The 13096-nt window shown below is 42.7% G+C and overlaps 1 protein-coding gene across 6 annotated transcripts in view; it reads left to right on the top strand.

The window, feature by feature from the left end:
* The first annotated feature begins 4635 nt into the window (after positions 1-4635).
* Positions 4636-13096, top strand: part of LOC127007696 (GRB10-interacting GYF protein 2-like) — a 33644-nt gene continuing 25183 nt past the window's right edge. The window contains exons 1-3 of one of the 6 annotated variants that reach the window (XM_050878929.1): positions 4636-4867; positions 9497-9645; positions 10468-10620. In XM_050878929.1, the coding sequence (XP_050734886.1) occupies positions 9541-9645; positions 10468-10620 (258 nt within the window). In that variant the 5' untranslated portion in view covers positions 4636-4867; positions 9497-9540. Of the gene's footprint in view, positions 4868-5096; positions 5510-9496; positions 9646-10467; positions 10621-13096 lie in introns of those variants that run through there. The other 5 variants (XM_050878930.1, XM_050878926.1, XM_050878928.1 and 2 more) reach the window with 5 other exon arrangements.

Here is a 13096-nt window from a genome sequence, read left to right as displayed (position 1 = left end):
CTTTGCCTCTTTCATATATAGCTGTGTTTTTATTCATCTTTCATCATTATCTTACTCATCACACTTATTATGTTCTTTTTCCCTCTCCTCCTGTCCTACCTATGAAGAGTTATAAAGACTATACGTATAGGAACAAACGACATAATTGCTCTTTCGCATAGTACACCGGTAGAGGTTCGATCTGTTCGTCCCAAACTACTTTTTTAGCTGGAGTGTTTCAAAGTCCATTTCATAATTTGTGTTCTTTCAATTGCTGCGATTTGCTCTTTGTTTGGAAGCTTTGTGGCATGGTCGGAAGGGGAAATGGAAAATCATCTGTATCTATCTATCTATAATGGGGGCATACGCGCTGTAGCTGCTCGCTGAACTTAGGATTGATTGAAGATCTCAGGGGTCGTTTCATACAAAGACTAATCATAGAAGTTATAATTTGACTTTGGTTTCCCGCATCAGGAGGGTCACTATACGTATTGTGCTTGGCGGGTAATGGTAACATGGGGCGCTTTAGCAGGCAGGCCCTCACCACTCCGCATAGAAAGAACGCAAGTCAGTAATGGAGGGAAGAGTTGGAGGGAGGAGAAAGTAAACCTGTTGTCTGAAGTACACAGTGTGGAGTTCCTGGTTTGAACACAGGTAAAGTTTTGCCAAACAAGCCACAGAAAACCGAAACGGAACATTTCATGGGGAGACTGCGCTGATTTTTTTATTTCCCCACCTAGCATGTTGTTGTTGTTGTTAAAGATTTTGTACCTCCGTGAAGTGACCATGGACCTTTGTCTGGTGACGGCCCATGAAGAGGGTGCCGACAGACCGACTTTTTCGGCTTGCGTCATGCGAGCCGACGACGAGTGGCGTCTCTCTGCCATGTGGGGCTAACGGTAGTAGTCAGCGATTTTGGCACGACGAGAAAGCTCCTGTCATCACCGGTACCCTATTACTGAAGGCACGGATAGGTGGGACACGGATCTTGGACCACTGACGCAATTACTTCACTGGAGTCTTATTGGTGGGTACGGGAGGAATGCATACAAATTTAGATCGATCATTCTTTTTACCATTACATAGCTGTTTTATTTTCTTGGGAAGCGTGTTGTGGTATTTATATATATTTTCTCTCAGCTTTAGCTAGGTCTGTCTCTCTCCCTTACACACACACACACACACACACACACACACACACACACACATAAGCTGAATATATAATCTGACTTTATGGACAGTTTAGCTGACTGGTCCTGCTTTTGATGCTTCCTGTAGCTGAGACTATCATGTACATATATGGAAAGGTTGGATATTGTGAATGATTTAATTGTGTTTGTGGTAGTAGTACTAGCTAGTCTACTATTGCAATGGCGGAATTTGAAGTAGTATTAATAGTACTTGTTGTTGTTGTTGGTGGTGGTGGTGGTGGGTGGTGGTGGTGGTTACTCAAAATTCTGTCTATCTATATATATATCTGTCAATCTATCTATCCATCTATCTATCTGTCTATAATGCAAACATCCCAGCAACCTACATGTAAACAAGATATTGTTCCCTAATTGTGTTCTTGCATATAAACAGTGATTACATCGTTCGTGCAAGATAAGGAGGTTCTGGAAGTTTTTTTTTTTTTTTTTTCGCTCTAGAAACTGAGGTGATGTACGATAACCCTGAGGGCCGAGGCCGCACACTTTCAAGGCTGCATGGGGCCCCGAGGCTGTGGCTACTATTCGTGGTTGGTGTTCCCCCGGGCGCCGCGCCAAGGCTCCCCGCCACTCATGCATGACCTCTCGCGATGCCAATTTAACGTGCAGACCTACAATGGGTGTGAGACTTCTTCCTGAGGCTCTCGAGCGTGCAGGGTTATGAGGGAATACCTTATAATTAAATACCCACGGGCGATAACTGCACCGGGCGTATCAGTCGATAAGCCAGCACGTCCACAGACACAGATAAACGTGTGGGGGTGACATTCACAGCTGCGGGGAAGGCACGACACAGCACGCGACCATTAAAGGCTTTCCCACACTCCATGCAGTTAATTGGTTTATTTCCTCACGGCTCTATTGATTTATTTACTTGTGCCACCATTATCTCCGTGCAGTGCTATCATGTTTGCTAGGATATGCTCGTTACCATGTTAGTGGCTTAGCTATTTATGATTGATTGATTGATAGTTTATTGTTGCAAGTAAACAACAAAGGAAAAGGGAGGTGTAGTTTGTTTTGTTTGTAAGTAATAAATGTGTAATCCCGTCAGTAAGTAAGTAAATAGAGTAGTACAGTAATTAAACAAATCAAATAATAAAGTAAATTCGTTAATAGGATGGGACAGCGTGGGCCAAAAACATGCGCATGGCTCGTGGCCTGTAAAATATATAAGCTAGTCAGCAGTTTTACTTAGTTTGACTTTGTACCTTCATGTATAGCTATACCTTCACTTCACTTCTGTCTTGTGCCTCGTGTTTCCAGTCTCGATATATATTGTAGGTGCATCATCATCATCATCATCATCATCATCATCATCACCTCTCTTCCGGCCAGCTTATTCTATTTCATCTAAAAGGAGTGCGGAGCGGGCTTTTCATTGCTTATTTTTTACCTTTAATTGCTTCTTTTGCCGTTAAAACCATCATCATCAACCACTACTAGATCACTGGTTATGTCGACTCGTGGCAAGGAATCGCGTGTCTCGTGTCTGCCGTGTCCGTGGCCTTGGAGCAGCGGCAGGAGGAGCGGATCTTATGTGAGCCTTGGGAGGGGCGTCGGCCTCGGTGGGTCAGACGGACACGTACGTAATACCTATACTCAGCCCACGCCCATGTTTACCTACTCACAGTTTACTTACAGCATAGTTTTCGAGTTATCTTCCGTAGGTATGTTGTTTTCTAATTATATATTTCGTAGACAGCATAGTTTTGTAGTTATCTTTGGGAGGTACTTCGTATATAGTGGGGATAGTTTTCTAATTATCTTCAGTACGAAAGGTGTATAGTTATTCATTTATATAACTTAAGTATACAGTATAGTTCTCCAGTTATCTTTAGTTAGAATATATATTTTTTTGTTCATAAATTTAGCATACTGTAGCCCTATATGTAGTTTTCCATTAAATAAGTAGTAGGTATATATAGTAGCTTTCTCGTTGCATAGGAACTTTAGTTATATAGCTTTAGTTTACAATATATCCTTAAATGGTGTATATGTTTTATAGTTACCTTTAGTATATAGCCTATTAACGTACGTGTTCTCTAATACTGTAGTTATTTTAAGTATACAATATAGTGTATTCGTTGTCTTTCTATTATGAATGTATAGTTTGTTGTCATCTCTATCACTTGTTATATTGAACCAAGTTTCTTCCATAAGCAGTATACGTATATAGACTCTTATAAGATCGCTCGAGTCTTGTTGTTATCTTTATGGTACGGATTTCCTCGTTGGTTTTCATAGCAGTTGTTGAACTTCTTGAACACCTTCCTTCGTAGCAGTTGTTGTTACTCACACCTTATGATTGACACAGTTATCACATACCTCCCCCCCTTCTGCGACTTTTTTTTAATATGCAGCTTATAAGTTTCTGGTTATCATAAGGCTATTTGACTTTTTTATACCGGTATATCTTTTTTATGGCATCTGTGATTACTTGCATCCAATATACCATACACAGTCTATACACCCATCTTCCCTTATTTGACATATTTATAGTTTTCTTAATTTCTTTCTTTATCTATTTATATATCCTCGCGGGCATGTTTATCACTCTCTTACGGGTTTCACTGTTATATTTTGAGACTTGGCAGCTGGAATAGACGTCAACTTATGGTATAATACGTGTCAAATGACGGTGACATAATTTTATCTAACGTGGCACGGCGGTACAGCAGAAATCCGTACCTGGAAACCGTGTGCGGAGAAACTTAAGGGTCGAATGAATAACTTTCTTATTTCACCAAAGCTATAACACGGTACTGTGGCGGATACAAGATGACCATAACAAGAAACCAACTAATCTATGCATGACTATTTCACTTCTAGTATTATTTTCTCCCCGTTGACCTGGTAAGGGGTTAACGTTCTTCCTTTTCTGGGGGCAGGCAGGCCATCATGTGACGTGTCCTCCTCGCTGGGTGCTAGTTCATGTCTGTGGCTCCTATTTCCGTCAGCCAGGAGGAAGGATTTTGGTGTGGTGGACTGGTGGTGTTTTCCGTTTCATTCACAGTCACATTAGGTCTACGGAGATAACAAAGCCCTAAGTTACCTATTCGCCTATTTATGTGATGACCGCGTGCACTGATTTTTATTGTACTCCTATTCCTTTTGCCTTCTCTTGTAGTGTATTAATTAGTTGGAGATTGCGATATGTTCTTCGGGTAAAAAAATGATGTTTTGATACATTTTTCGCCGGCTAATTAACATTCCCAGGTATTGTAGAAGTCAAGGTAGAAAGATGATATTTGAGCATGTGCCTGAGCAGGAAAGGAGTACACTAACATCAGAGAGATGGAGAACACTGAGAAAGGTATTCGTGCTGCAGTGGACTATATAGTAATGAATGAAGATGGGGAGGAGGAGGAATAACAAAGGCAGAGGAGTGAGCTGAGAGGAGCTGAGCAGTGCTAACTAACACCAGACAGAGAAAAGGAGAACAACAGGCAAGGTCTTTAGGCTTGTATTGGACTATATAGCAAGGAATGAAGATCGTGATGAGGCAGTAACACAAAGGAGGAGTGAGGGACTGAGGAGAGCTGAGAGGAACGCAAAGGAGCCGTCACATGTTCCTTTATTTACGTCATGAACGGGACTGACGGCGCATGCGCACTCAAACTTCGGCCATCTTTGTTCAGCACAGTGTGATCCTACTCTCCAGTGTCCTGTGTTGGCTGGTAATATGACGCTGCTTCCACCCACACCCTCTGACAGCTGTCCCAGAACGCGCCCCACGCCTCCCCGCAGGTCGTGGAGGGCCGCTGAGGGGGGCGCGGCGGGCGTGTTGGGAATTAAGAGGGAATATTTCCGACACGTTCTCAGCTGGTCCTGTAACCTGCCCAGGGGAAAATGTTTGGGTCTGGACGGGAGCCTCCGCGCCTGCCTCCCCCGTGGGTCCATTGCCTGGTGGTGCTGGCCGAGGGTGGTGCCCGGTGGTGTGGCGGTGGCGGTGCGGGGCTGCCCTGGGGGACGGGGGCGAGGAACAATATGGCCAAAAGGAAGACGTGTCCGGAGGGGGAGACACCAGCGCCCTGTATTTTGGTGTTCGTCCCGAGGGTGTCCGTGTTCCCAGCCCCCAGGCCCATTTTGTAGCCCCCCGGTGTAGTAGTGTTGGTGGCAGGGGCGCGAGGGGCGAAAAAGTGATAACCCCAGGAGGTGGTGGGGTCCAAGGCCTCCAGATATGATAGTGTTTACAGTGGCGGCCTGTGCGGGAAGCCCGGGGCAGGCCTGCGGATATCCGTCGTCTTGGCCGGGCTGGCGAGGCTTTTGTCAATGGACCAACAACCTGTGGCTCGGCTTACTAGTGTTGCCTGCCCCGGGTATGGTGAATAGTGTGTAATGTTACTGAATATGTTCTTGTGGAACTTACTTTATTTTTTGTTACTTTTCACATGAAGGGGTGGATGCATAATCTTCATTGGGGAGCACTTCATCCTAATCATTTTGATATAAACCAAACTTAACCCACAATGGAAAGGCTTTGCCTTCTGGCTCCCTTTGTAGTGCGTTGACTAAGCCTGATGGGCGAGCCTTGTGTTGGAGTATAGTAAAGAGTAAATTATGGCATTACACCTTTGTTATGGTTAGATCTGGATCTGGACAAATAAAGTGCAGGGCACCTATCAGGTGCATAACCCGCATATTTGTTTTGGCTGTTGGGGGGGGAGGGACCTAGACTTACCACCTTAATGGCTATAGATTGGTGACCACTAGTCTGGAAAAAAAAAGACACCCTTATGAGTATTTACCTCCCTAGCCTCCGTGCTTTCACAATGAAGTCACTATGGGGGTGCCTGGGCTGTACATTAGACAGAAAAACTGCTTGATTGTATGTCTGTAATTCTGCCTTGTACTGAAGGGATCACCACTTAATATTTTTACTTCTCAGTGCAGTCTTCCTTAAAAGGAGGCAGATGAAGGAAGCCTCTACTGATGGAGCAGAAATGGTTAACCTGAACCAGCATTATCGTTTCCTTGACTATTGGCTGTAAGCGCTTCTGGATGATGCGAATACGAACAAGTGGTTTCCATAAGACCTTGTCTATTCTTTTGCCTGATAGTTGTCAATGGTTCATTTTACTTTACTTTACAGCACGATAATGTTTTAATGTAATACTTGCCACTCCGATAAAGTGATTGTTGCAGACATGAAAAGTTAAATTATTTACACCTCTTAGAATTTTTTTTTCAGCAAAGTTGTGTATTGTTTGCATTAGCTGCTACAGAAGTGTGGAGATAAAAAGTGGCCCAGCTTACAGAGTCAAATTTACTTATTATATACTGAAGAAAGTTAATCTAATATTCATGACAATAGAATATTGATACAGTCATGACTGAATTATTTTAGTTGAAATATCTCATCATGACTAATCTGGCTATTTACTTAACATGACTGCACAAAATATGGTTTGTTACCATAAATATGAAAGTAAAACACAATGACAATAGATTATAGTTTTGTGGCTGGGTGGGACTCTCATCTTTCCCTACACTAACTTGTGGTAGCCGCATACCAAACCACAGAAAATGGAAACACAGTTTGAAACTGGTTTGCTTTGCAGTTCCAGGAATGGCCATGTAAGTTGCCACCCACTAAGCCACTAAAGGTCTATTGAGACAACTTACATTACCAGAATAATATATGAAATTTAAATAGATGAATTAAGGAATATCATGTAACATGATCTGATCTTGTATTTGCTTACCTATGAAATGCTTACCTATGAAATGGTAGTGGGGAAATAAGAAGAGAACTTCTTGTAGTGATCCCCACCTCTATGTCAAGTCAGCCAGTGTTAGGGTCTGTTTATGTGTCTGTCATATCGTGCTTTAAAAGTGGCTATCGTGGGGCTGTTACCACGGCTCAGGGAGCCCAGTGGTCGATGGTTCTAATCGCAAACCAATTTCCCTTGGTGGTGGTTGTCCAGTGGTCGGGTCTCACTAATTTAAGGCTGTGTCCCCTGAGGTTATTGGTGTTAAGGTGGAAGAATTTGGTGTAGGGGACATCTTCAAAGCCGTGCAGGAGCTTATAGATCTCTATCATGTCCCCCCGCGTTCTTCTGTCCTTGAGTGTCTGGATACCGAGTTGGCTGCACCTTTCTTCATATGGAAGGTGGGACAATTCCGGGACCAGCTTTGTCGCCCTCCTCTGCACCTTTTCTAGGGTCTGAATGTCTCCTATCTGGTGTGGGGACCACACTTGGGCGCCCAGAATCAAGATCGGGCGGACCAGGGCTAGGTAGAGTGGGAGGAGGATCTTTCTGCTGAGAACCACAATGTTCCTGTTGATGATAGTGGCTATGTGAGTGGCTGGTTTGAGGTCGTTGGAAATTGTGACTCAGATCTTTTTCTTTGGATGACTTTTGAAGGGTCTTGTTGCCGAGCTGGTAGTGTTGTTGAGGATTGAGTGCATTGTTTTGCATTTCTCGGAGTTAAAGTTAACAGCCACTTTCCAATCATCCAGCCGTACATGTCCCTCTGCAGAATTGCAAGGTCCTCAGGTGTCTGGATGGTGCGGTATATCTTGGCGTCATCAGCAAAGAGGCTCACGCTGGATTCAGATGACTGGTCAGGTCATTGATGTACCGATGAACAGCACTGGGCCCAGAACTGTCCCTTGGGGGGAACGCGTGCACAGGAAGCCATTCAGAGTGGGAGGTCCTGATAGTGACCCTGTGGTACCGTCCTGACAGGAAGCTCTTGATCCATTTCAGGAGAAGCACATAGACACCCATTGCCGTAAGTTTATTGACACGTCTCTCAGGGGGAACTCTGTCAAATGCATTCTCGCAGTCCAGGTATTTGACCTCGACACAGTCTCCTCTTGCCACAGCATTGACGAGGTCGTCGGCGTAGCAGAGGAGGTTGGTGAGGCAGCTTCTATTTTCCGGAAGCCGTGTTGGCTGTCCGTTATAAGGTCGTGAGTGGCCAAATAGTGTACTAAACCCTCACGGATCACCCTTCTAAGACCTTGGACACAACACTTGTAAGGGACACAGGCGGTAATTGTGGGTCAGTCTTGATCCTTTTTGTAGATAGGAGAGATGTTGGCCTTTCTCCAATCCTCGGGACTTCCCAGTGCTCAAGGATGATCTAAAGATGTCAAGGAGGGGTCACATAAAATGTCGGCACATTCCTTCAGCACAAGGGGAAATTCCGTCAGGACCTGGGGCTTTGGAGGCATTGAGTGCTGACAGCCTTGACTTTAATTCCCTCTAGTCAGAGATACAGTAGATATCTTGGGGCCCTGGTGCACATTATCTGGGGTGGTATAGGAATACCCATGTTCTCCTAATAAACACTGTATTGAAGGCTCGGTTCATGACTTGCGCTGTTTCTTTGTCGCTTTCTGTTAGTTTCCGGTGTCATCCTTTAGTGCTGTAAGTTTTCTTTGGTTCCAGTCTTAGAACGAACATAGGCCCAGAAGTGCTTTGGGTTCTCTGTAGAATCTAGAGCCACCTGTCTCTCGTAGTTCCACTTGGCTGTCCTCACCTCTCTCGTCACTATGTTTCTGTGTCTGATGTACTGTTCTCTGTGGGTGTCGGTCCTCCTTGTTCTGTATTGCTGCCATGCTTCTTCCTTCTTGGCTATAAGTGCCTGTAACCTTCTGGTCATCCATTTGGGCCTGGTGGTTCCTTGGCTTCTTTTATAGTGTGGGACACAAGCCTGAACAGTCTTGGCGTAGTGTTTCATAAAAATCTCCCATTTTTCACTCACTGGCTCGGCAGCAAACAGGCTCGCCCAGTCGGTCTTGGCAAATTCCTCCCGCAATTTAGGTATGTCAGCTTTGTGATAGTTCAGCTTCCATTCATTTCCATCAGGTTCATTTACTTTGTGGTCTGTTGTGAGGGTAAAAGTTAAAACTGCATGTTTACTCAAGCCGATGGGTGGTAGGAAGCATAGGTCATGGATTTCAGTGTCGGTTTTTGTAAATACTAGGTCTAGTCGGGAAGGGTTATCTGACTCATGATTGATAGCCAGTACCCTCCTTGTTTGAGCTTGGAGTGCAGGTATGGCTGAAATCTCATATTTCTTTGCCAAGATTGGTGTGACCTCTGCTCAGCTGTAGGGTTAGGAAAAAAAAAAAAAAAAAAATCAGATGTCTCTCGGGCTGGATATAATTTTCCTTAGGATTTGTATTGTGCAAATTTTGTCTGTCTGAGAAAATCACAGTTTTGGGCACTGTACAAGCTCCTACATGTGGATGGAGGTGGTACTTGCTTAGTATGAAGCATGTAATGATAATGAGATTTATTCTGTTTTGTATAGTCCACTTCTAGTGCGTAATGTGAACTTTTATTTTTCAGCTGCACAGCAAGCGGTTAATTCTCCAGTGGTTTGAAGTGAAATAATGTCAGAAACGGCTTTGAAATTTGGCCCCGAGTGGCTGCGAGTCTTGTCCCACGGCGGTAGTGTATCCTCTCCACCCCCCAGCCCAGGCGTCAACAAGATGAAGGTCAGTGTGGGTCCCCTTGTTCATCTGGAAGCTTGAAGAGAATGAGGTGCATTAGGCTATTCCAACTTTGGTAGTGGCTTAGATTCAGATAGGTGGTTGAGTAGTGTGTTCTGGTTGTCATGGGCCATCTGTGAGTGGTGAGTGGAGTGGCTTGAGTCCTTGTACACTAGTTTTTACCCTGGACATGTTTCCATGGATTTTACCTCACATTAATGCTTGGATAAGCCATGGCATTTACCACATGTGGATTTTTTTAGCAAGACCAGTAGGAATAAGAAAGTGATTGGTATATTAATAGATTTTAAGCAGCCTTTAAGAAAACTGCTTGATATGCAAACTTTGAAGGACTTCAGCATGTGTTTTGAGAAAACACTATTTGATTCATATCAATTTAATTGGAAACTGTATTAGAATTGCCTCCCATAGTCTGTGGCAGATACTCGCTTGTTACCTTCAACCCATCTAGGACAAGTCCATGTGTTTAAGGGTTTTATCCCGTTTCTCCATGCACAAAGAATGCGTGAGGGTTGTCCTGCTATTAATTGGGAACTTATATTGTAAATGTTACCATTGGCAGGCATGTCACTGTAATGATTTACTGAATCTAAATATGTTTCCATTTTCTCAGACACACAAAGTAAATGTCAAATTGAATTATATCGAAACAGCAAAAAAATTTCTTTGTGTTATTAACTTAATCTGAGAAAGCTCTGTGCAGAGAAGCAAAATAGGATATGCTCATTATGTGATGGGTTTCTTGTAGTTACAATTGTACCTAGAAAGTTGCCACTAGGCTCATGTGGTAAGACATTGTCCTGCTAGCAGAGGGCAGAACATCGTTATGGTCGGGAAGAGATGTTGGCACTCTTCAATAAGCATCAAAGTCCACCAGATGGAATGCAGGCGCTTGGCTCGCTGTATGTCGACAAGGCTCAAGAACCACTGGCATTCATACCCATGAACGAGGAAGAACAGGTAAGATCTGAGGGTCTTTGGGGAAGAGATTAGACAGGAGGTCAGTGTCATTGATTCATTGCAACTCAGGGAAGAGGAAAGCTTCATTGCTCTGTATATAAGACTTTATGGTAACTTTTCCTTTTGGTCAAAGCTAAACACTCAATGAATTATCATATGGTGTCTATAACTGTACATGCAGGAAATATACAGTTCCTTATTAAAAAATGTTACAGTAAAAGTTCAGGTATCTATTGGCATGATTCAAAATGAACATTATACACATGTCAGCTCCAGTCTGCAAACCAAATACCATAACCTTTTATGGTATGGTTAAGTTGGGGAAATAATCTATAAAGACTAAAATGTGCACAACTATCACAGTATTCACATACTTGTGGTTAAGTGGGGAAAACAACACAAAACTCACAAAACAAGCATAACGTACAGGTTATGTTTGAAATTTGTGCTGATGCTGAGAATTGCTCTGACTCCTTGCAACCAGTGCCTTGGGCAGGAGTGTAGTGTGGTTTGCAGTGCACGGTGGTCCTGCTGGGGAGTTTGTTCTTCATACGGTATATAACTATCGTGCAGAGCTGCAGTTGTGTTTTGTTTTCACCGTGCCCTCATCCACAACGTTTTCAAGTTCTCCAGGAAGTTCCTCCTGGAGAAGAAGCAGGAAATTTTGATGAAAATAGACAATGGTTGGATTGTGAGACAGATCTTGGAAGTGTAGAGCTTACCGCAGTTATAGATGCATTTTGATCAAGTGGCAATGTCACAGGCTTACGCTACCTGATTGGCAGGCTGTCTGCTGCTCCAAAATAGACTTTTCCCCTACACTTCCTTCAGACGTGTACTCCACTACAGGAAATCAAGTTATTGCAGGAAGAAGCAAAGGAAGGCTATGGGAGTGATAATGTCATGGCCACTCATCATCTGAGCATCAGATAAGCCAAATGATGATCTAATTCTAATATTCCATATTCAGTCTATGACGGGTAGATTTTGCAAAACTTGTCAATGCTACGCATATCTGGGGTTCTGCCACTTTCCTTCTTTTCCTGTGTGACATCACTGCAATGGCTGGATGTCATACATGGAGGAAGGTTATGGCCAAGCCCAAATAAAAAAGAATCTGGATAGGTAGGATGTACAAACTGCTGCTGCCAAGACATTCAATCTGCATCTTAAGAGGTTAGAAAAAATTACTCTGGTATTATCCGTATTTTTAATTTATCATCAAGGTCATTGGCCGATTCAGTACGGATAAATGAGAGTACTGTATATCCAATTTCAAAATTGACCCCAGGAAGGCTGCATGATGTTACCCAGAGTTCATGAAGTAAAATTATATTGTGGACTAATGTCTTTGTACACTCAGGTTTTGGATGCAAGTTAAAAGCTTTCAGTTGTAATATAGCTGCATAAACTTGGACATATAAAGAACCAACATAATTATTTTATACCTTCAACCAAGGATAAGATTAAGAAACAGTTGTAAAGTTTACCAGAAAAGGACAATGTACTGACAACCACTAATTCGATGAAAATTTGTATTTTCCTTCCATAGCAGTTTTGACAGTTCTATTTCATTCTGCAGGTATTGCTGGGTCTTATCTTTATTACGTAGAACACAAATAACTTGGAATGTCTAAAAATGGATGCAATTCAAGCATAGTGAGTGCCAAGGAAGAGATTGAAAGGAGAGAAACATTCACAAACAGAAATTAGGACATTCGGAAATACTTGTTCTAAAATTGTTGATGACAGGCAAACTTGTACCAGCAGGGGCATGGAGGCATTAGCCACTGGACTACAAAAGGAAGGAAGGCAAATTGTGTTTAGTGTTGACCTCATGACTAAAGTGCTGTAAGAGCAGAGGCTATACTCATCACATTTGGGCTTTGTGTCCACTTAGTTGTCTTGTGAAAGGAAATCCCCAAAGACACCTAAACAGAACACCTGAAAGGTCAATCAAGTTGTCACCATAGGACACCAGAAGATGCTGAATTATGAAGAGTATAATGCATAAAGTTATATTTGCTCTTCTTAAGCCACAATTCCCAAAACTTTCAACCGATGAAATTTACAAGATTTTTTTATATCAAATATTAATATATAAAGATGTATACCTTTGATGTAGAAGTTTATCTTTTTGTGCCATTCATATATGTCATGTGTCTCTTCATGTTTGGAAATTGTTAGCTATTCAGTTTAAACCTCTGTAGAAAAATTAATTTAAATGTATTTGTATGTAAAGATTGGAATCTATTAGAAGTTTCATTGCTCTTGTAAAGAACAACTTTATTTTGGACATAAACAGTAATCCCTCGTTTGTCGCGGGGGTTAGGTTCCAGAACCCCCCGCGATAGGCGAAAATCTGCGAAGTAGCGACCTTTTATTTTTTATTATTTATATATTATATATTATATTTTATATATATTATTTATTTAAGGACGCATATCTCTGTGAATCTCGCCTCAGCCCGTGTGAA

This window comes from Eriocheir sinensis, chromosome 36, assembly GCF_024679095.1.
Source record: "Eriocheir sinensis breed Jianghai 21 chromosome 36, ASM2467909v1, whole genome shotgun sequence".
NCBI classification, from domain to species: domain Eukaryota; kingdom Metazoa; phylum Arthropoda; class Malacostraca; order Decapoda; family Varunidae; genus Eriocheir; species Eriocheir sinensis.
The sequence above is the reverse complement of the archived record's forward strand: the minus strand, read 5'-3'. Positions and strand labels throughout refer to the sequence as shown.